The sequence below is a fragment of the Hippoglossus stenolepis genome, chromosome 2 (assembly GCF_022539355.2).
Source record: "Hippoglossus stenolepis isolate QCI-W04-F060 chromosome 2, HSTE1.2, whole genome shotgun sequence".
In the NCBI taxonomy this organism is placed as follows: Eukaryota; Metazoa; Chordata; class Actinopteri; order Pleuronectiformes; family Pleuronectidae; genus Hippoglossus; species Hippoglossus stenolepis.
In genome coordinates, this window is record NC_061484.1 from 28,842,208 (window position 1) to 28,865,752 (window position 23,545).

Consider the following 23,545-nt stretch of genomic DNA (forward strand, 5'->3'; position numbering starts at 1 on the left):
ATAACTTGTTTATTATCGCTCCTCTGAATCAGGTCATGTGGGGAAGGAGGGATATGATTCAGATTTCTGTCGTAATCCACAGGAAATTGTACAACGCTGGAAGCTGTGTGAGTTTGTTTGTTTATTCCAGCGTGTGTGTGTGTGTTTGTGTGTGTGTGCTTTCTGTTAGCATGAGATTAGCGGCAGCAAGCCAGACTGGCGCTGGGTAGTACCAACCTCCTCCCTCTAATAAAGGATTGACCCCGTGAACTGTGGCCCAATATAGACCAATAGCCCCTTTAATTAGGAAATAACTGTGTGTGTGTGTGTGTGTGTGTAAAACTCAGCAACAAAGAGCTCAGGACGCCTCAGTTCCATTTCAACATTTTATTACAAATATTTACAACATGAATTCGATCAAACGAATAAAAAGAGCAGCTTGAAATTTGAGGTAATGTTTTTCTTTCACATGTCAGTCGAGAACAGGAACATTTCAGTGACTTGAAAACACAAAGTTTAGATTAATGCTCCCAACACCATGTTTTTCCTTCTCCAAAGCACCAAGTGAACACAGTTTGTAGGACAGTGCAAAGCAGTAGTATTGATTTATTAAAGTCCACAGCAGCAGCTGGATGTGTGTGTGTCTGTGTGTGTGTGTGTGTCTGTGTCTCCACTGCTCTTCCTCTCCGTGTCAGAGTCTGATTTCCTCGTACAAAGGCAGGAAACTCCCTGAAGTCCTGCTCGTGTGTGTCTGTGTGTCTGTGGTCAAACGTTCACCGCCTCACTTCTTCTCTGTCTGACTCACTGATTCTCTGCTGAATCACACATTCACACACTTTGAGTCAGCAGCAGTCACTTGTTTGGACTCATCTCAGTGAAGGTGAATCACTGGGGGAAAAAAAGTAACTGAACCAGTTCCCCTTCGGTTTTTCCCTCAAACTTTCCGGCCTCTCCGGTTCCCTTCCTCGGCCTGAGTCTCTGTCGCGCCTCGTTCTCGGCGTGTTGATCTCCGCTGGGGGCTTTTACGTGCCCGGCAGGCTCACGCAGATCCGCCGCAGAGGTCGCGCCACGGCCCCGGTAACCACTCGTGTCCCGGGACGGCCGATGTAGGTCAGCACCTCGGTGCGCAGAGGGATCAGATCGCCCTAAACGATCAACTCCTCTCCTAAGTCTCATTGGAGGCTATTTTCTCCCTCCGTATGTTCAGAAGGCAGGTATAACCCGATTTAGAGACAAAGCGGTCAGGGACTCCACGGCCCCCGCGCGACAGCTGCTCAGCATGGCCGCGTATCTCTCCTCCCCGGGCTCCAGCCTCGCCCTCTTGCTGGGAAGGAAGTCAGGCGCCGCCGACACCTTCCCCCGGCGTTTCCTGGACTGCCTCGTCGGACTCTGGTTCTCTTTGTCCTCCGTGGATTCACCATCGAATTCTTTCTCCGCGCAGTCCGGCTCCTCCGCCGTTGGCTCAGCTGGGGTCTGCTCGGACGCCTCGATTTGATCCCACGAGCAGGAGCCGGTTTCCATCGCCTCCGCGTCTGCCAGCTGCGCCTCGCTCTCCCGGGAGGAGTGATAGATGTCCCGGGCGGACCTCATGACCAGGGAGAGCAGGAGGCTCCGGTGGAGTCTCAGTCCGCCTCTCTGGCTCCGGGACGCGTACAGCTTGCTTATCGACACCGCCAGGATCCGTCTGGCTTCGGCGTTCACCTCCATTGCTGCTGTGGCACTCATTGTTTTTACGCGTAATTACGCACGGTCGTTATTTGGCACTTTGACCGAAAGGCTCGAAAAACCGACTTTTTCTTTTTCTGTCCAGAGTCAGACTTCGGTTTGAGTCTCAGCTGTTCACCCGGTGATGAGCTCAGAGAATTGAGAGCGTGTGAGCAGCAGGGTGGCGTTTTATTTCCTCGTTGACGTAACGTGGACTTCATTCCTCAGTGACAAACAGGCGCCGCCCACACCTGCTAGCTACACACACACACACACACACACACCCACCATCTGTTCCGTGAACCGTTTTTTCTCACGGTCGTACTCTTTTATTATTTAAATGTCTGTGCGTAAAAATCTAATGTAGTGGGTTAAACTCAGTTCCTCTTCCTCATGTTCATCTTTTATTATCTTTGTGCATTACGGTAAATATCCTCATTTACAAAGAACGTGGACCAACCAGTAAATGAAGATTAGATCAACAACACAGAAAAACAAAAGCGTTTTATTCAATTTTTATATATCATTATACATATATTTAAGTGTAATAATAAAATAAGTCGCCTGTAACATCCCTGCATATCTTAGAGTTTATTTTTAATTTTATGTTGAGATTATATATTTACGTTTCTGTAATAATTGAGATTTTCTGATAATAATTATCATCAAAACAAGGGTTTTATAACCTTATTTTAATTTGTCTTTGAATATCTATAAATCCTATAACGTATAACTATATTTGTGGTCCATATGAGATTTTATTTTATGAAATATTCCACACGCTAATGTGAGATTGTTTGGACCTTTACATCTGGAGGAGTTGGACAGATGTTTGAGGAGACGATTCACTGGAGGGACTTTAAAGAGTCTGATTGAAAACCTGAGGGAACAAAGAAGAAGAGATGAGTTGAGACTGTGTCAGTTTTTAAATTCTGAGAAAAACTCAGTTCGAGGAAATTACGATGGAGACGGAAACGTGTCTCACACATACACACACACACCTACACACACACCTACACACACACACACACACATATACACACACACACACATACACACACACACATACTGCTATACGTCACTCACTCGCACTTGCAGCCTCCATATATGGTCCATCCGGTAGTAAAGCCCCATGGGTACGCGCACAGTGGAAACGCCATGACGCGAACGCGCAACCGCAGCTTCCCTCCTCCCTCCTCTCTCTCTCTCTCTCTCTCTCTCTCTCTCTCTCTCTCTCTCTCTGTCTCCTCTCTCTCTCTCTCTCTCTCTCTCTCTCTCTCTCTCTCTCTCTCTCGCTCTCTCTCTCTCTCTCTCTCTCGGTGATGACGTCACCACGCCTCCATATATGGACCTGTCACCGGTGTGAACGAGGTCACCATCAGATACCGTGATGACGCAATATGACAACTTTGGACCAACAGCAGAGGAAAGTGGAGAATCCTGCAGCCAGGTTATGTTTCAGTCATAAAATATTGATTATGAAACATATTTTAAATACTAAACAATTAGTCCTGCATGACTGTGATAGTTGAACTGCTCATATTGCACATTGATATATGATCTATTTATCTTCTTTAGGATACTTTTATAATAATAGTTCATATTATTGCACATTTATATTCTATGTATCTTGTATAGGCTACTTTTTTGATAACATTTCATAGTATTGCAAATTCATTTATATTCTATTATGTATATATTGTACATTTTTATTATATTTCACGTTCATTTGTATTCTATTTATATCATATTACATAATATTTCATGATATTCAATATTTGGATTGTGCAATGGTCTTGGATTGATATTTTTTAATTGTATTCATGTATTTGTCGTGGACACTGATGCTTGTTGCTCATTCAACAGAAATAAAAATGGTTCGTTTTCATCTGTTGTCATTTTTCATCTGTTAAACACACAGTGCTCTACATATATAAATTAGAAAGACAGTGAAAATAAATGTGATTTTGTGATGAACACATGACGCTTGTGAAGTTTGTGGAAATAACAAAACACTAAATTATTCAAGACAACTGCAATCATGTCATTTTGATCAGAACACGTATACGACTAAACTCCACTTGTCACAAAAGCGTCGACGCAGGTTTCTCAGCCGGTGAGTGAATCCCACTCGTTATCAAAGCGTCTGACAGTCACCCTCCCTGAGAGTTCAGCTGCTGTAAGAGCGGCAGAGTTGTAACCATGGAAACCTTCACTGCTTTCCCCTCCCGCGTGACGGGAACACGGCATGAGAAACACAAACACTACAATGGATACCACATGTTCTTGCTGTGCAATATTTGTTTTACTCTAATTACGATTTCATTTGACAGTGACAGTTAGGATTGTTGTATTTCATCGTGAAGACTATTGTTATTGAAATGTTTCTTTGAAATAAATGCATTTCTTTTTGTACTGCATGTTAAAAAGTGGTAAATAACACTTTTAAAATTCAGATTTGAGGACGGACGATTTGATTTACACCTCCCAGAAACATATTACAGCAGATGCAAAAGCACGGAAGATACATAAAAGGAATGAAAACCTGTAAATGTCCGAAAATCAAGGACGAACTTTGACAATACGTGGCTACGGAAGAGAATTTCTCCTCAACCTTTCGTTGTCTGCAGGAGAAATTGTGACCCACAAACTGATCTGTTGTTGCAAGTGTCCCAGGTTTAAATCACAGTTTGCACTTTAACCGCACGTTCGATGGTCGGCTGTGTGAGACGAGCAGCTCAAGAGAAGCAAACAAGACTTCACCTCAGGTCTGTACCCGACTGGTCGCTATGGTGACAGTGTTATGTGTGATTATACTTACACTGCCTCTGCTTAAGGCCAAATGGGCGGTGGTGTGTGTGTGTGTGTGTGTGTGTGTGTGTGTGTGTGTGTGTGTGTGTGTGTGTGTGTGCAGACCAGAGGGTGGGGCTTACTTTTGGCACTCTACAGTATTTAATAGTATAAACAGGGACTTGTCTGCCTTGGAAATGACCTAGTTTCCAAATATATAACATGAATTTTGACGTAACGCTCCCTTCAATCGGTCATTCGTCACTGATTATTATTTGAATGCATACTTTTCAGTTTTAGATTTTTCCTTTATTCATTCCTGTGAGGTGGAAACGGCCCCATGTGTTGTGTTGTGCAGTTTAAAGCTGCTTTTACTGATATTTTTAAAATAACAATGGATCAAATGAGTGAAGGATTTATTGTACATTTGCCAGAGACACGAAGCTGCTCTGGTTCTACTCACTGTTTAAACCAATGTTTGCTAACACAGTTACCATAGTAACTTCACAATGTGATTATACACTCATGGACTCTTTATAAGTCACACCTGTACAATGTACTGCAGTACAACTCTCAAAAAGTACTTTTACCAAATGGCTTTTACTTCATTTTTATGTTTCTTCTGTTCTTTTTCTTTTGCATTACCTTTGTTTGATGTTGTACTGTTTTATATAATAATACAAATCACCATCATGTGTTTTCCATTGGAGAACGTGCTGTTCACCTTTTAGTTTAATTACAATGTTTTACCTGATTTCACAGATATTTATCAGAGTATGACGACACATACAATAACTTGTAACGTGTGAATTTCATCCACTTTCACCGGCTTTAATGTGAAGTGCATTTCTTTGCAGCATTTAAAAGGTTTCTGGCTGAACGCAGATCTGTGGTGACAGCGTTGGTGTAAATGCTGCAGATTCATGACCCACATGTCTGATGATTGTTGTAGTTTTCAGTTGCATCTCGGCCTCGTATGTTATCAATTAAAGCCCTGACGTGTGTTTCCTCCTCTTTTCCCCTGAAAGCTGATGCCTTCTAACTTGTAACTGCTTACAAACAATTTTTTCTTTCTTCTCGACTGAATGTTCTTAGCAACAGCAGCAAGTTGTCTTTGTGTCTTCCCAGCATGAAAGTGGGTCACGCTTACGAGAGGCACTCAAAGGCACCATGAGGGACTGGGTCAGAGCTACTATATTTAGATGGAGCACTGTTCCCTCCTGTTTGTTGACCCTCTGCCAGTTTCTAACGTTATACCAGACTTTGTTCAAAGAGAAAACGTTTTCCTGCTGCATCACCGTGTTTTAAAATGATTCAAACCTTCCTCTGAGCTGGACAGTACACGAGCCACAGTGATACAGTGAGTGGAAAATATAAAAACTGCTTCAGGGGTCGATCTAAGGGTTTGATTGTGAAGTTTTTCTTATGAGCGGAAGGACTAAGGGACAGACTGTTCAGTGCTCTGAGGCAAGTTTGTTATTTTAGGCCACTGCTTTCACGCTTTATTTAGGGAGTAATACACAAACAAATAAAAACATGTTCCATGATCGTAATAGACTGGGTCATGTTGTTTGCATATTTCAGTTTTAGTACTGATGCATTGATTTAGAGCTGCAAACAGACTTTAATCCAGCTATATTACCTCGTTAGTAAAAGTTAATCAGTGAATTAGACAATCAGAGACGAGCGTTTTCTACAGTCAAAGTATATCATATATTCAAATAACTCATTAAATGGAACACATCATCAGAGAGTTGAACACGTGAACAAACGTCAGTGTCATTATACCTAAAATGACAGAAACCAGCGTTGGAAAGAAATTTCTGTTGAAATTAGTTGGAAATGCAAAACCTCAGAGTTAAATTAGAGTTTGATGTGATTTCATTCAACAAACCTAACTGGTCTTTCTTTCAGAGTGAACATGGTGAACACTTCGTCACCTTGACAGAAAAGTAACAACCTGAGCTGAACAAGGAAACCAAAGGCTGGTGTCAGGAAGTGACAGAGTTTCTGGGATGAATAATAAAATCTAAACTCTCTGACTCTCTCAGAGTGTGTGTCGTATGTTTATAACTGTGGCTGTGAGTTCTCACAGGAAAGGGAGGGAGGAAGTGGAGCGGAGGAGGCGTGGAGGAAACAGGATGACGACAGTAAGGAAGCAGCAGGACAGGACAGGGTGGGACTGAATGGAGACAAATGGGTAGGACAGGAAGGACAGATGTGAAAAGGGAAGGAGAGAACACCACTGGAGGATCTGCTGCGTGTGCATATTTCTTTCTTTCAGCAACATCCTTCATCGATCGGCTCCGTTCATTCAGTCATTAATCATTTTTAATGAGCGCTCTGTGTTGTCGAGACGATTCCTCAACAGATTTCCATTTCATCTGATTTGAGAGAATTAAGTTTTGTTTTCAGGAGGGTTGAGAAATTCATGCAATCTGTCCCGTCGTGATCTTATTATCAAAGGTTTATGTGGAGAAAGTCTGGTAGTTTTTAATGGTATTTATATTGTAGTGTTCATTAGTGGAGCAGAGTGGAGCTCATACCTCCACCAAGGCCCGACGTCCCCTTCAATCACCAAACTGCACAGATTCTTAAAAAACACTCAAAGATATCTCTGCAAATAATAAAGACAAGACTGGAGCTGATATTGATCAGAAGATAATTCCTCATGATGAGTGACGTCATGGAGAAGTCAGAATACGACACCATGAACAGTCGAGGAATCTCTGCATGGACCTGACCTCAAGCTTCAATAGATCAAAGAACTAATTCTGTTGTATTTGCAGTACTCTGTTGTTTTGCAGTATTCTGATGTAGTTGCAGTATTCTGATGTATTTGCAGTATTCTGATGTATTTGCAGTACTCTGATGTATTTGCAGTATTCTGATGTATTTGCAGTATCTTGGCAGTATTCTGATGTATTTGCAGTACTCTGATGTATTTGCAGTATTCTGATGTATTTGCAGTAATTTGTTGTTTTGCAGTATTCTGATGTCTTTGCAGTATTCTGATGTATTTGCAGTATTCTGATGTATTTGCAGTACACTGTTGTTTTGCAGTACACTGTTGTTTTGCAGTACTCTGATGTATTTGCAGTATTCTGATGTCTTTGCAGTATTCTGATGTATTTGCAGTATTCTGATGTATTTGCAGTATTCTGATGTATTTGCTGTACTCTGATGTATTTGCAGTACTCTGATGTATTTGCAGTATTCTGATGTATTTGCCAGTATTCTGATGTATTTGCTGTATTCTGATGTATTTGCAGTATTCTGATGTATTTGCAGTATTCTGATGTATTTGCAGTACTCTGATGTATTTGCAGTATTCTGATGTCTTTGCAGTACTCTGATGTATTTGCAGTATTCTGATGTATTTGCAGTACTCTGATGTATTTGCAGTACTCTGTTGTTTTTCCAGCTGCAGCCTGCAGAGCGTCAGGACCGTTTGAGAAGTGCGCATGCGCGGGCCGTGGAAGCGGAAGTGAGCATCATGTCGGTGGAGGACCCGTTCTTCGTCGTGAAGGGGTGAGACATGAACTAATTCACACTTAAACTCAACGTCAACTCGAGTTAATTCGACCCGCTTCACGTTCAGACTCGATCCTTCAACCGCGAGTGTGTGTTTCCCCCCAAAGACAAAGTTACACCAGTGACGTTAGCTCAACGGCTAGCCGCGGCTAACTAGCCTCGGTGCTAGCAGCAGCTGCTGCTCCCGGAGCAGATGTTAGTCTGAGAACAACAACAGACTCGAGTCAAGTGAGATCCACGTGTGTTTGAATCTGTAGCTTCAGCTGGGAAGAGCCGAGCAGCTCCGGGGACTCTGCGGGCAGACAGCTAGCGAGGAGCGGCTAGCGAGGAGCTGTAGCCCCGCTGCTTGTTTGGGTTCAGGGAGGAATGTAGAGTTCAGACTGGAAAACAACACCTGACACTAACTTCCGTGTTTGTGTGTGTGTGTGTGTGTGTGTCTCTCTCTCTCTCTCTCTCTCTCTCTCTCTCTCTCTGTGTGTATGTCTGTGTGTGTGTGTGTGTGTGCTCTGTGTCTGTCTCTCTCTCTCTCTCTGTGTCTGTCTCTCTCTCTCTCTCTCTCTCTCTGTGTCTGTCTCTCTCTGTGTGTCTGTCTCTCTCTCTCTGTGTCTCTCTCTCTCTCTCTGTGTCTCTCTCTCTCTCTCTCTCTCTCTCTGTGTCTCTCTCTCTCTCTCTCTCTCTCTCTCTCTCTCTCTCTCTCTCTCTCTCTGTGTGTCTCTCTCTCTCTCTCTCTGTGTCTCTCTGTCTCTCTCTCTCTCTCTCTCTCTCTCCCTGTCTCTCTCTCTCTCTCCCTCTCTCTCCCCCAGGGAGGTGCAGAAGGCCCTCTCTCGGGCTCGCAGCCTCTATGACAGGTGGGAGGAGCTGCTGCAGGACGGGACCCAGGTGAGCTGGAGCTGTGACGCCTCGGAACGTGTCTCCGTCCTGGAGCCAATCCACCAAACTGTATTTAAACAGACCACAATCGCAAATCACAGGACTTAAAGGGATAGTTCACTGAAAAATGAAACTTCCCTCATCATCCACTCACCACTATGATGGAGGTGAAGTGTTTGAGTCACTAAACACTTCTGGAGTTTCAGGGCTAAGCAGCGTTGCAGCCATTACAATACAAATGAAGTAACTTGTGATCAATTCTTCAGGCGTAAAATAAACAACGTATAAACCACAACACGCCTCCTTTCTGCTCCTGTGGTGTCGTCCAAGTGTCCACAAGCCCCGACGCTCAAATTCCACTCAAACCTGTGTCATTTACACCATGTTTTTAGTCTGATCACTATTCACACACACACACACACACACACACTGCACGAGCTCTCACCCACGGGGCACGTGACAACATCGGCGAGGACATTTAGGCTAAAAACACGGTGTGAATGACGCCGTGTCGAGTGGGATTTGAATGTCGGGGCTTCTGGACACTTGGATGACATCACAGGTCTGCACACACACAGCACTGGTCAAAGGATTTAGAGGATTTCCAAAAGAAATCGTCCGATATGAAAGGGCTTTGGTATCGTTTGGGGTTTTCTCCTATAGAGCTGCTAAATCCATAGCTTGGGAACATACAGATGCCTGAATGGTGCTAGAATGATAAAATGATGTACATGTTAGAAGTAAATATCAGTGAAATCTGGTTTATCCTGATTATTCTATATAGTGGAGTGAAACCTGCGGGCTGTCGGGCAGCGTAGAGTATTTATACGTTATCTTGGTGTATAGTTAGTGATGTTTTTTCTCAGGTCAGTCGGGATGAGCTGGACTGGAGCACCAATGAACTGAGGAACTGTCTGAGGGCCATCGACTGGGACCTGGAGGACCTCAGTGAAACCATCAGTATCCTTACAGCAAGAAAACAGTCTCTCCCTCACCCGCCTACAACCCACATCGTCACATGACCTTCTGTATTTTTAACACAAACAGAAGCTTTGTGTCACTCTCACCCTCCTCCATTTATTTTCCAACTGCATCAGAAGATGTATTAATCTCATGAAGTCAAGAACCCTCTTATTTACATGGTTATTAAGCAGAGGATAGAATTATGAGAAGACTCTTTCACCATCTCATTGGGCTGTGACCCAGGACTGTTCCTCTTGCTGCTCGACTTGTGTGACAGGAGAACCACCAACACATGTGATTAATAATCATATAAGACGATTCTGCAGGGTTTTAGTGAAGGAGTGAATTAAATGCATATTCAGTTTTAAACCCATTTATCTTTCTGCACTTTCATTAGCTGTTGTTAGTGAATTCTCAGTTCTTAGGGTTATCGGACGCGTCGTTTTGGTCCGTTTGCTCCTTGACTCACTCAGGTATCGTGGAGTCGAATCCGGGGAAGTTCAAACTCGAAGACAATGAACTTCAGGAGAGGAGAGACTTTGTGGAGCGAACCAGGAAATCTGTCCAGGTAAATTACATCAACACAAACTTGGAAGAAACCAACAGCTGTTATGAGCATAACAAACGGGTGTGGTCCAGTCACACTAATTCCTGAGTAGTTAGGTGTGTCTGCCTCACCTGTGCACAGACTGGGTTCTCCTCCGTTTGGTGTTACCAGTGGTTACAGGTCAACCAGCTGGAAGAGAGACGGCCAAACAAACAGGTTGTTCAGGCAAAGTCAAACATCAGCCATTTATGTGTTTTCACTTTGTTTCTGTCGTGAGGAGACAGACAATCGATTATCCATCAGCAGCTGTCGGCTTGTTTACCTGCACTGCAGCTGTTAAAGCTCCTGAGCTGAATCACTGTCTGCGCCGAAGGCCCAACGGAAAACATGAGTCAGTTCCTCACACGAGTCTTACGAGTAATGGTACCGTCCTTAAAATAGACCCGAGAAGAAAAGAGTCATCTGAGCCAAACAAAAGACTCGTTCTCGTTCTCAGGCCGGAGATTCTGAAAATGTGATAAATGAAGCTGTTTGCCCGGAGCGCGGATTTTCAACTGATGTTCTTCCTCCATGTTTGTGACACATTGTGGAGTTAAAGGTGTTTATCATTTTCATGTGTGTGTGTTTGTGTTTGCAGGAGATGAAAGATCAGTTGTCCAGCCCTTCTGCCGTAGCCCAGGCAGAGAAGAAGAACAGGCAGGTTGGTGAACGCAGAGAGAGAGAATACATACACACAGAAGCAAGTTGCCTTTGTTTAGGCAAATATTTCTACCATCAACAAGGAATGAAATCATGAAACGAGATGCGTCAGGATTGATTGATCACCTCATTCTTTGCAGTAATTAATCAAAGCACAGACGACTTTTTACGGCTTGATTGAGCCATTTTTTTCTATTGTATCTTTCCCACTGCAGCTGATATGTTGTCAGGGCGCGCACACGCCAAAAATAAATCACTGCGGCATCCTGTGGTTTGGAAAGTGTCGTCGTCAAAAGTGTTTGCAGCACAAATCCAACAAACTTTCAAACACGCAGGCCTGTGATGCCTCATTACACAACTAAACACACAACTCATCTCCTGGTAACCCCATGTCCGTGTGTGTGTGTGTGTGTGTGTGTGTTTGCCCAGGCTCTGCTGGCTTCATCAGGCCAGGACAAGTCAACCGGACTGGAGGCTCACCTGGTGTCCGCGAACTCCAGATACATCCAGGACCAACAGGAACAACAGCAGGTGAATAAATGGACAAGAGTGAAAGGAGGAGAACATGGACAGAAGCTTAATTAGCAATAGTTTAGTCGAGGAAGAAACAAAGAAGAGGAAGATGCAGGGTTTGATACAGAAAAGGAGAGATCTCGTTCGTGGGTTTTATTTTAAAATTACATTTTAGAATAAACACGCAGCAGGAAGTGCCGCTCAGTTTCCTCCTGTAAAATCCGTCTTCACTGTTTAATGTGAATCAAAGCAAATGTGAAGATGAGGAAGACGAAGATCTTTGTCTCCTCCACTAAGTTCACACACGGTGATGAAGGGACACAGGATTAAATGCAGGTGTACGGTTTATTTTCAGTGTCAGATTGTGAGATGTCGGTTTCGGTTTCCTGTCGAATGAGGAAAGTGTGTCGTCACACACCCGGTGTCAGGTTGTGGTGTTAGTGGTAAATGAATCAAAGGTAGATCGTTTGAAGAGATGAGTGCTGTGTGTTTGTCTTTATCACATTGTGGGGTCTGGAACCCGATAGCACAGTCACAGGGTCGGGACCAAAAACCTGGACCCCAGGAGAATTACCTCAGATTCAGTGAAAAGAAGGTCAGGATAATGCCCTGTATGATTTTCAGGGTTAACCCCACAATGAACAAAAAACAACATGTTGTGATTAGGTGTGCTTAGGCGAGGTAACTCAGTACCGGCCCCTAGTGGCAGGGGATGGTACCGCCCAAACACACACTTTCCAATTTGACATCCAAGACATCCTTGTCTTTGTGATATTGTGAGGACAGCAGACAAGATTGACATTGTGGCTAAAATGCTTATGTGCAAGTTGTTTTTCTTTCTGTAACTGATTTATCTGCTATCATAAAGTTAAGCTAACATAAATTTTAAGGTGATTGAACAAATTAACTGCAAAGACAAGCTAATACGTATCAGGAATAATGGCTAAATGTAGGTTTAATTTAAACGCAGTAACTATATCCATAATATTCACACAAAAAATGTGTGTGTGTAGCTCATCGTGCAGGAGCAGGATGATCAGTTGGAGTTGGTGTCGGGCAGCATCAGAGTCCTCAAAGACATGTCAGGACGTATTGGAGACGAGCTGGACGAACAAGCAGTGTGAGTACACACACACACACACACACACACACACACACACACACACACACACACACAAGCATCATTTTACTGTAAATTTTCCCTGATCGACTAAGTGACTGCAAGAAGTTTAGTCATTAAGTGGAACCACATACTCAAGAGAAGCTCTGATTTAACCCATTTAGACCTGACGGGACATGCGTGTATATACCTTTAAGACCGAGAGCGACGTTTGTGTGCATCTCATCCACCGCGTCGTCCTTTTCGAGACACGTGATGGTGAAATACAAATCATGATTCGTTGAAATACTCATGAGAGATGTAGTTTGTTTGTTTAAGCTCTCAAATGTTTATTCTGCTTCAGAGGCGGAGAAATGTAAAGGTTTTGTAAATGTTGCCAATTTTGTCAGCTCTTCAGAAAACTCTCAGGTTTTAGGTGGTTTATATTTATATTATCGTCCTAATGGGTCAAAATGTCCTCTGAAGCTGGACACTCCTCCTGATGAACCCCTCCTCTTTAAGCTGTGCCTTTATTTGGGAAGATTCCTATTAATGTTTCCTGTAACTTTCCAGTTTCTTGACTTGTTTGGTCAACACGAGGCTGAGACCACACACACACACACACACAGTGATGTTTGTTTGTCGTAGCAGAACGTGTCAGTGAACGGTGACTAAACACCCTCGTGAAAACACTGAGGGCTGAGCAGAATAAACACAGGCAGCGTGCTCACACACTTCATCACCTTGTTGTCGTCAGTACACACTGACTCACTTAAAGTCACAAGAACGCAAATGTTATTATATTTCTTGCTGAGCAACAGCGCCCCCTGCAGCCACACGTGGTGATTCATTCTTTGGGGCTGCGTTTCGGGGGCGAAGTCGTGGTTTTCATGTAGAGAAAAAACAAAGTCCATCAATGTGATCACTGAGCTGAACGCTGGATATTATATTATTATCTCCGGCTGTAACAAATCCACCGAACTCTGTTCAGAATTCTTCATATTTGAACAGTTTCCTGCTGAATATTGGAGATAAACTCTGGTTTTTAATAACTTCAGAGTCTTTTTACTGATCTACTGTTGAAGCTGTGACTCTCAGTCAGTTCTTCTCACAGGAGGTCGAACCCACTCACCAGAGAACAGACGCTCAGGGAGAGAAGGAGGAAACTTTCTCATAATTCACAGTAAATTAACTCTTTTTAATCAAACTGATTAAAATAAATTGTTTGTCTTCCCCTTTCAGTCACATTTCAGTTCTCCTCTCATAACATCCTGTGAACATCTGCCAGAGCCAAATAGTTTTTCAAGTTCATAGAGTTTGTGAGCTGCTAATTTTAGCCACAGAACAAAAAGGAGAAATGCTGAGTGTGAGCAATGTGCGCTTAAAGCAGAGTATTGTGTTTTTTTTGTCGTGACACTAAAGCTTTATAGTTCAAAAATCATCCCATGTTCCTTCTTCTTTTCATGTTAGTATGTTGGGGGATTTTGGAGACGAGATGGACCAGACGTCGTCCCGCATGGACTCGGTCCTGAAGAAGCTGGAGAAGGTGTCTCACATGACCAGCAGTAAGTTATCACACACACACACACACACACACACACACACACACACACTCTGACATTTAGAATGATTCTCCACGTTCAAACAACTAAGTGAAGATCTCGTTGGAGCACATAACAGTTCCCTTAAATTCAGTAGAGCTGCACCATATTTCTCACACTCTAAAGAAATGACAGAAGGTCCTTGGATCCCAACCCACCTCCCTGGTGGAGGTAACGAGCTTTGTGTCTCTCGTGTCCCTCAGGTCGGAGGCAGTGGTGCGCCATTGGTGTGCTGGTCACCATCATGATCGTGGTCCTCATCCTCTTCTTCACTCTCTGACGTCGGTGACCTCCGACCTCTCGACCACACTCACCGACTCCTCCCTGTCTGTGCGGTTGGATGGATGGACAGATAACGGGAAGAGGAAGGTGTCTCCGTCCCCTCCCCTCCCTCCCCTCCCCTCCCTTCCTTTCTTCTCACCGAGGAGAAACTGGAGAGAAGTCTGGTCGCCGTCGTTCTCCTCCCTCTGCTTTTAGTGATTCTGGTGAATGTCGGCAGCAGAGCTTTGAGCGGGGGGGAACTCCGCTGTGTTTATGTTTTCATACTGGTACATTTCGGTTAATGTTGTAAATAAAGGTACGGAAAGGGAGGGTCGGGGCGTTAAAGCTGTCGGGATAAAAACACATTTGCAAAGTTCAATGTCACCCAGTGGAGAACATTCCCCTGCCAAGGCCCAACAGTCCCTTTAAATCCAATCAGACACACTCGTACGTGTCGGTTCCCCCAATATTTGTTCCATCAAGATCCATGAAGATCCGTGAACAAGGCTCCGTAATGAACCCACAAACTAAAAATCTGTTTAGTAAGTTATTAGTTTCCAGAAGTAAAAAGATTTGAAAGTATTTTAGAGAAGGAAAGAAAGGGTGGACAGACGGAACGTCATTCGAATGATCAAAGAGATAAAGTGACACTAATCTCATTTTGCGTCTTGGCAGGTTTTCCTTTTTTTTAACTGTTGATTCGTGCTTTTAGCTGACAGAAGCAGCGTGGGAGGGGGCAGGTGGAGGGGCCGGGGCTTTTCAGAGTTGCCTTAAATCTATTTTTATACCGTTATTAAAAGCGCATTCTGTTGATGTGCCTATATGATCGCCAATCAGTAGTTAAACGGGCAGCAGTGATTGGACAGAAAGTCTGTGAGTTTTTCCCTCCGCACGACAGCAGCAGATTTTACAGGTGGAGACGTTTCAGCCGCACAGGAAGAACAAGTCACGTGTGAAATCAGCCGCTGTGGTGCGTTCGGGGTCGGATCAGAACGCGCGGACTCGCAGTATTCACGGCACGAGGCCTCTCGTCCCTGCTGGACAGAAGGGGCTCATCGTGACCCCGGGTCGCTGAGCAGAGGTCAGGGCCGGACGCCGTCGTGCTCCTGCATGTGGTTCAGCACGCGATTGGCTGAGGCGCCGTTACTCTCGCTGGGTGAAGACGCAGCCTTGGCTCAGAGCAAATGGGTTTCCCCTGATTTTTTTTTTTTTTTTGGAGAAGCTTCAGCTAATGAGTGGAGGAACAGTTGCTGGGCAGGATGTGTCCACACGCCGCCCAGACCTAGGCCTACAGCGCCCTCCGCTGGAGACTGTCTGCCATGCTTTTCCTTTGTGTCACGTCAGGTAACACTGCCCACATCAGGGTGTGTTGCAGTATACATGTAAACACTGATGCTTTCATTTTTGTAAATTAACCTTTCTCCTGTACAAAGGCTTGATGATGTTTCTTGCTTTCATCAACCAGTTACAGAAAAACAAAATCCAGAACGTGCAATTTTATATTTTTATTTCCGGTTTTTACCTCTGAGGTCAAACACCCTTTGTTCGATGCAGGCGGGGTTCATGCTATAAGATCTGTCACTGCCAGAGCTCGTTTTGATCCAGTAGTTCATGTGTGCTTTTAATGTGCTTTACGTATTCCAGCCTCAAATGTCACAGTGTGGGAAATTAAGCAAATAAATGAAGCAGTTGTGATTTCAGCTCAAGTCGAGTCTTTGTAAGATCTCAGGCTTGTGAAGGTGAAGCCATCGGAATATGAAAGGACTCTTAGTAAATCTGTTTCTTAAGTTCAACCTGATGCTTTCCTGTGTCGTCACTACACGCTCAGCATGATGCTGTAAAATCACATCTTAGTTTTTGTTTAATCCAGACGATGGAGTGTTAGCGTCACTTAGAGGGAAATAATCAGAGACGTTGAGATTAAGGACATAATATTACAAGAATAAAGTCGTCTTATTTGGCTACGTGTTATTTTCTTACATGTGAATTATAACTTAGTATAAAGTGAATATATTAGGAGAATTTATCACCGACTTAATCACAACTTTATTCTAGTAACGTGACTTTTTTTCCTCGATTGCAAATGTATTCTCGTAATATAACTTTTCAAATACGTAATATTTCTATTCTCAATTGCAAGCTCGTTCTTTTCATACTGTAACTTTTTCCTCAACTACAACTTTAATCTAATAATATTACAAAAAAACATCGAAATCTCAGAATTTACCTTCCATGGTGTCTAATCGAATTTCTAGTACTGAATTTTTTCACATTGAAATTTTGTATTTGTATTTTTTTGCCACTGAAGTTCAGTCTTCAAAAGTTCAATAAGTATAAGTATAATTATCCCGGGTGTTTAATCTGAATTTTGGAAGTCGATTTTTTGCAACTGAATTTAAGCACTTTGAGATATACTTTGAATTTTTAAAACTTTGAATTTTTGATTCTGAATTTGTGAAAAATACCTAAGTCTGAAATTTAGTTGCAAAAAAATACAAATACATAAATTCAATGTAAAAAGATTCAGTACTAGAAATGTTCTAATATCACAAGCATTTCGGGAGTTGCCATGTAATCGATGATTTTAAAATGTAACAAGTGTAAAACAAACCCCGGCGATGTAGAAACTTAAATCCTGGTTAAGAATGAGTTTAATGTCACGAAGTGGTTGACGTTGTGCCCTTTAATGCCAAACAGCTGTTTCTACTACTTTACTGCCTCCAGCGAATAAAAAGGTTGCAAAACCTTTCATTCTTTTCTGTTCTCCTACATTTGGACTTATTGTTTTATTGAGGATTTCATTTCACATGCACTACAAGAACATTCGATGTTACTTGGCAGCTGCTGCTGTTACCGGACAAAGACATGACGCGGTCGCACATGGTTGTTGTGTTACTGGCACTGAATGATTCAGTGAGATGTTTTATTAAACATGTTCAACATGAAGTCAAATGGCAGTGGTGTATTATTATTATTATTATTATTATTACTATTATCATTGAATGTGTTCTGCTCCTTTCAAATGCACCTTCAAGACTTGTTCAGACTTGTGCTGTGTCTTTGTGCCTTTGCTGTATGAACTTAGGCATCTGGGCTGTAGTTCTCTCACTGTCCTGCAGGTGTTATAGGAGTGAGTTTTAATTGAGATGCACTCTTCAAAATGGAAACCTCATCACAACCTGTTCTGAGAGCCGACCCGACCATGTCAAATTACATTAACAGGCCCTAACGAGCAGGGCGCGGGCTCCTGGTGGCTTTGTGAACTACAAGTCGTTCTGAAAACACCACGTCAGCAGGCAGGAGGCTGACTCATTCAGATATGTCTCATGTTAAACTCTGCAGGAACAGGAGCAGCACACTGGTCACTGACAAGATTATTTAAGTCAAAACTTTATTTTCTGCTAAAATACGATACGAAAAGCTGAGCTAAGCTGAAAGTGCATAACATGACAATGTCGCCAAGATCCAAGGCATGTGATAACGACAGCAGGTCTTTGCATGATGTCATCACTCAAGGAGCCTTCTACTGACACCAATTTAAAACCTACTGAGGCCAGAGTCCTCTGCAGCAGTCACAAGGTGGACTCGGTCCTATCATGTGAATAAAAACTGCAGAAAAAGCTGAAGATTTAAAAAAAGACCCGAACCCCTGACCCTACTTCTCTGTTCGGCTTATTGGCCGGTGGCAGCCACCTCCTCCTTTACTTCCTCTTCTTCTTCCCTGTTCGGCTCACCAGCAGGACGCACCTCTGCCACCCACCGGTCCTGGAGGCACTGCAGTACCAGGTCGATGCATGGGACTGGACGGAGCCAGCTCACCCAGTCCTTTGTACCTGTTGAGATGGCTTTTACCTTTTTACTTTTATTCTTTCAAGATTTACCTTCAAAGGCTTCTTCTTCTTCTCTGTTCGGTCTACCGGCGGGGGGCAACTAACAACCAAGGTGCACCACCGCCATCCACTGTGTCCCCTCTGTGGACCCTCTCTTCTTCTGTTCGGTTTATCGGTGGGTGGGGGTGGGAAGGTGCATTAACGCCATCTTCTGTGTTGGTGCATCATTCCTGGAAGTGGTGTGATACCCCCTCCTATAAAGGTGTCTCCCTTTTATTGCCCTTTATTCCTCTGTGGGCCAGGAGCCACATAGAAGTGGCCACAATATTCATTATTTTGAAATCTGAGTCTAGAGATTAAAGTCCAGATAGTTGTTTGATGTGATGTGATGTCATAAGGACATATAAAGATTTATATGGTCCTTTATGAGCCAAGAAATATAGATCTTGAGATTTAAGTAATTTCTTTGTAGGATCAAAGAGATTTGATCAAAGGACCATATAAGTCTCATGATTTTCATGGTCCTCTGAATCGTTAGTATCAGAAATAACTAAAGTCTTGAGATTTATAAGAACTTGGCGATAAACTTGGAATTTAAGCCGTAATTTCAGACCAGCGTCACAATGGAGAATGTTCCACGTGGAGACGGTGCACACAACGATCGAACTCGTAAGTACTTTGCTATTTCATATGGAAACCGATTCACAGATTAAGTCTGTGGTAATGTAATATAATTCTCTACTTGCAGGAACGCGGGTGATCGTCAATGTACATGGAGATTTGCCACCAGCTGATCAGGACATTTATGTCATGAATTTTTTACAAAACCTTGGACTGAGTCAGGCTGACGTTGTTATAAATACCAATTATTTGGATTATGACAATCTTGAAAGCAACGAAGACAACAATGATGGCGGCCCAGACGCGACTGAAGACTTTGGACATCTTGAGATCAGCGAAGACAATGAAGTGGACGCAGGTGTTGTTGAGGTTGATGACCCCCCCCTGCCTGAAGAGCCCAGGAGAAATGCAAGAGAGGACGACGAAGAGGACGATAAATTAAGGTGGTGGGAAGACATTTATTACGATGATTCAGACAGCGACGAGTACAAGACTGACAGCGACGATGACACGGACAGTGACAACGCTCCACCCAGTAATGCAGGTGTTAATGACGTGGTTCCCAAAGAGGAGGACTCCACGTCCAAGGCGAAAGATACAAAAAGTCAAGATGCTGTCGTGGTTGTGTGATGACTGTCGATGTTGTCCGCTCCTCACATGTGGCTCTCTGAGGTTTCTAGGTTGTTTCCCATTAATAGATTAATTACTCTTGTTGAGGGTTCAGAGGATGTTGCACCTTGTTAAGCTCTATGAGACAAATTGTGATTTGTGGATATGGGCTATACCAATACGATTTGATTGATTGGAATGGTTGACATCAGTTGAATGATGCAGGACCATACAATTGCAGAAAAACTATAGTGTGAATGCTGACATACTAATACTAAATATATTAAATGCAAACAAACTTAATATGATGAAAATATCCTTTCAGAGCTTAAAGATTTTATCAAGATCCCAGAAAAGGTAAATAAAGACCCAACACAGGCATAAGGTCATTCCTGTTTGTTACAAACCTTTTATTAAGATTTTTTTCCTCATTTTTAATCATTCTGGTTTACTTTTCTCTTTACAGTAGTTAATGTGCAATTATCTTTATTACTGGGTCACAGTTAGGAATTCACAAAGTTATTGGCACTTGGAACACATGGGGGAAACACTGGCATGTACACAGGGCATGGGGGCGGGGGGTGGCGCAAAGGGGCATCAGGGCTATGTTTTGGATGGGGGGCAGGGCGGGGTAACACGGCGGGGCTGGGGTTAAAGTCTAGGGTGCGTGCGTGCACACGAGTGTTCAGGTGAGGTTGGGTATTTTCTTTGACATCAGTAGACGCTACTGCATTGTTTCTGTTATAATTCTTTAAAAGTCCTTTTTTCCCTCCATTTACTTCCAAAAACTGTTATGTCACTTCTTCATTTTTCTGAGATATGAAGAATAATAAAGAATAATACCTCATGCTGCGAGTGCACATCTAACAATCAAACTTCGATAGTGCTTCTATGTCATAATGTACAGTTTATATATTTATATATTTATAGTGGAAAAACAAAAAAAAGAAGAGTTCTGCAGAGAATCTTCACCCAACACCAGAGACAAGGAAGCGAAGGAATAAAAAATAGTCATTCACTGTTGTTATGGTCATATGTAAGCCCTGCCCCCCCCACCTGTTATGTAGTATGATTCTGAGGTAAGACTGTGTTGACATGGACTCTCGGCTTGCTTCTGTAAAAACCCTGCACTATATGCATTCAAATGGTCCGAGAGCGCTCTGCTGAGGCTCCCAGGTTTGTTCCTGAAAAAAAAAACTAAAGAAAAAGTTATGTACCTGCTTTGTAACAGCAGCCGCAGCAGTTCAGAGGCTGCGTGCGGCGCTGAGATATCTGTGGGGATTAAGGTCGGCTATGGCTGAGAGCTCCCGAGGTAAACTGGTACTTTTTTTATTTAACTGCATCAGCGACACGGAGACACACACGTGTCCTGCAACACATCCTGAGAGTCTGCAGGTGTGTGTGTGAGCTTCTGTATCTCAGAGGTTTGCCCGTTTTGTATACATGTATGCATATACAGTATATATAGATATATATGTGTCTGTGTGTTTTGTCTCTGGTGTGTGGGGATTTGGGAAAGAGCAGAGTAAATGTTTCTGGATAGAAGACTACAGGCCTGCAGGCAGCAGGATTAGAGACGAGTGGAGCTTAAGGAGTACAAGGTGGAAAAGTTGGGCGAGGGTTGATGAGGTCAGGCCGCAGTGTTGAGGAAGAGACGGTGCTGACTGAGACGAAGCGATGGAGAGGGAGCGACTAACCAAGAGGCTTCACCACCTTGATTCCACAGAGTCTCGTATCTACTTCCCTCGTTCTTCTCTTCTCAAGGTATTCCAGTTTTTAAAACACACAATGACACAACTCCAGGTTTTCAGCAGGGTTCCTACCAAGGAGAAATCCACCCTTTATTTAGTCTGGGGTTTCCTACATTACCCAGAATGCATTGGCTTTGCACAACCCCTTTGTGGTGGCTGCCTCTTTTTCTGGCTTTGTGAGGCTGCTGCCTCTGCCTCTTTCATGGAGGATTTTGAGAGAAGCTTTTGCTTTTCGATATTAAAGCTGCACATATTCATGTTTCTGACATAGACGAGTTTGTGTTAATTTGGGAAGTGTCACTCGTACCCGAACCTGCCGCCTCCTTCAGCTCTACATAGCATTTTTGGCATCTTTCAAATGATTGCTTTGGTTTTATGGCCCATTACTTTCAGCAGCTGCTGCCCAGCACCAAGCTGCAGACAGACAAACACAGTGGAGCAACTGAAGAGCCAGATCTCTTCCACAGGAGGTGGTAGAGGCCAAAATGGAGCAAAAAGGAGGCTGAATACCAGACTTAAAATCATCAGGTGGCCAGAACGATGATGCAAATAAAGGCTGATGTTGATCAGTGTCTGTTTAATATGTCATTAGTAGAGCCAGTATTGTTATCAAAATGGTGTAAAGGTTTTTCCAATATCCACCGATCTATAAGGATTCTCTTTTCAAAAAAAGACAGTTGGCTGCTAATGCAAATTCCCCAAACTGGCCGTTATATCAATATGTTCGTGTGGTTACTGCTTGGTGCACTGCCCCCAACAGGCCAACAACACAGAGTGATACAGCTTTAATGGAGAAGCACCTGGAGCTAAAGCTCTCAGGAGAATACACTGATGTAAGTGATTTAGATTTTTAATATTTGAGGGGTGGACTTTTCCTTTTAACAGTTTGACTGGATTCTAACATATGTTAGAAAAATAAGACAAATACAACCAGGACTCGCACCAGACATTTTCCCATGCAATAAATATGACAGTTAAGTCAAACACCCGAAGCATTTTGACAGAATTGATAGAAGGAAGGAAGAAAGTCGTAGAGCTGTAGTCAACCATAGGAAATCTTGCCAATGTGTTGGTTGCACAGGGAAGATTCAACTCTACTGAGAAGCACAAACAAACTCTAGCACATTAAACCAAAAACTCTTTGTTTGCCTATTTATTTATACTTCTTTGACATGGTGTCAATTACTGCAGAGCCGGCAGCAAGGAAACATTAAAAGGCTAAAACTTCGCAGTCGACACGAGGATGTGTGAGTTCAAAGTTGTGCAAAAGCTGAAAAATAATGGTATAATCCTGGAAGGCCACTGGTGTGATACTTTTCTGCTCTACGGAGTAACACCTGCGATTGTCCGACCGATCGACCAGGAGACTACAGCCCTGCAACCTCAGCCATCTTTGCTCGATGATTGTCAATCAAACTGGATTTTTAAGGGGAAAGTTTTCACCAATTTTCTGGAAATGTTTGTGACGCTGAAAGTTGTGCGTTTGTTTGGGTCTGAACCATCAGATGCTTGTTGTGTGCTCACCTTCCTTCTCTGTGATTTCTGAACAATCACATTTCACTTCCTGACAACCTCCCAGATCTGTGTAGGAACCCCGTTTGAAACAACTCCGACCTCCACCCTCCTGCTGACACCCCTCACCCGGCTGAGCTCTCCCCCGCACCCACGGTAACTCCTCCTCCAACCACCTGGAGTAGAGTTTGCACAGTCAATGCTCCCACTTCCCGCCTGGGGGCGGGGGGGGGGAGGGAGACAGATCGATGGGCACGTTTTAATTTTTTCATACAGTAAACAACAAATGTCATAAAGAGAGTGAAGAGAAAACATACAAAATAAAAAGGGAATAATAGTACAAAAAGATAAAAAAAACAAAAATAAGGAACTTACACAAAGAACCCTCACGTTACATCTCAATCCCCCCCCCCCACTTCTGACACCAGCAACCAAACCACAGACAGGAAGTGACACAGTGAGTGTGCTCAGAAAGGTGCAGAGGGCTTTGGCTCTCCAGGAAAGTCGAGCGCTTGCCCAAAGGTGCATTTTTTTTATTTATTTATAAAGATTATTTCACTTTCTCCTCGTCACTTTTGTTCCCATCCGTGGATTGGCAGCCGAGACAGAGATCAGGAGTGAAAGCGATGGACAAACTTGCGAATGGACGAGTTGAAGCTCAA

At 43.3% G+C, this 23,545-nt stretch overlaps 2 protein-coding genes across 3 annotated transcripts; one reads left to right on the forward strand and one right to left on the reverse strand.

Moving 5' to 3' along the window:
- Positions 1-351: 351 nt before the first annotated feature.
- ier2b (immediate early response 2b) lies at positions 352-1,875 on the reverse strand. The gene has a single exon (XM_035143858.2). It carries the CDS (start codon positions 1,702-1,704, stop codon positions 1,183-1,185), a length of 522 nt encoding a protein of 173 aa, XP_034999749.1. The 5' UTR covers positions 1,705-1,875; the 3' UTR covers positions 352-1,182.
- Positions 1,876-7,838: 5,963 nt separating this feature from the next.
- LOC118099245 (syntaxin-10) lies at positions 7,839-16,520 on the forward strand. Of its 2 annotated transcripts, none has more exons than XM_035143665.2 (9): positions 7,839-8,004; positions 8,811-8,886; positions 9,744-9,837; positions 10,314-10,408; positions 11,025-11,087; positions 11,516-11,617; positions 12,613-12,719; positions 14,169-14,263; positions 14,503-16,520. In XM_035143665.2, exons 1-9 carry the CDS (start codon positions 7,970-7,972, stop codon positions 14,577-14,579), a joined length of 744 nt encoding a protein of 247 aa, XP_034999556.1. In that variant the 5' UTR covers positions 7,839-7,969; the 3' UTR covers positions 14,580-16,520. The 2 variants fall into 2 exon arrangements, with proteins under 2 accessions (XP_034999556.1, XP_034999566.1); XM_035143675.2 differs by having other exon boundaries at positions 7,946-8,004; positions 9,724-9,837.
- Positions 16,521-23,545: the final 7,025 nt, after the last annotated feature.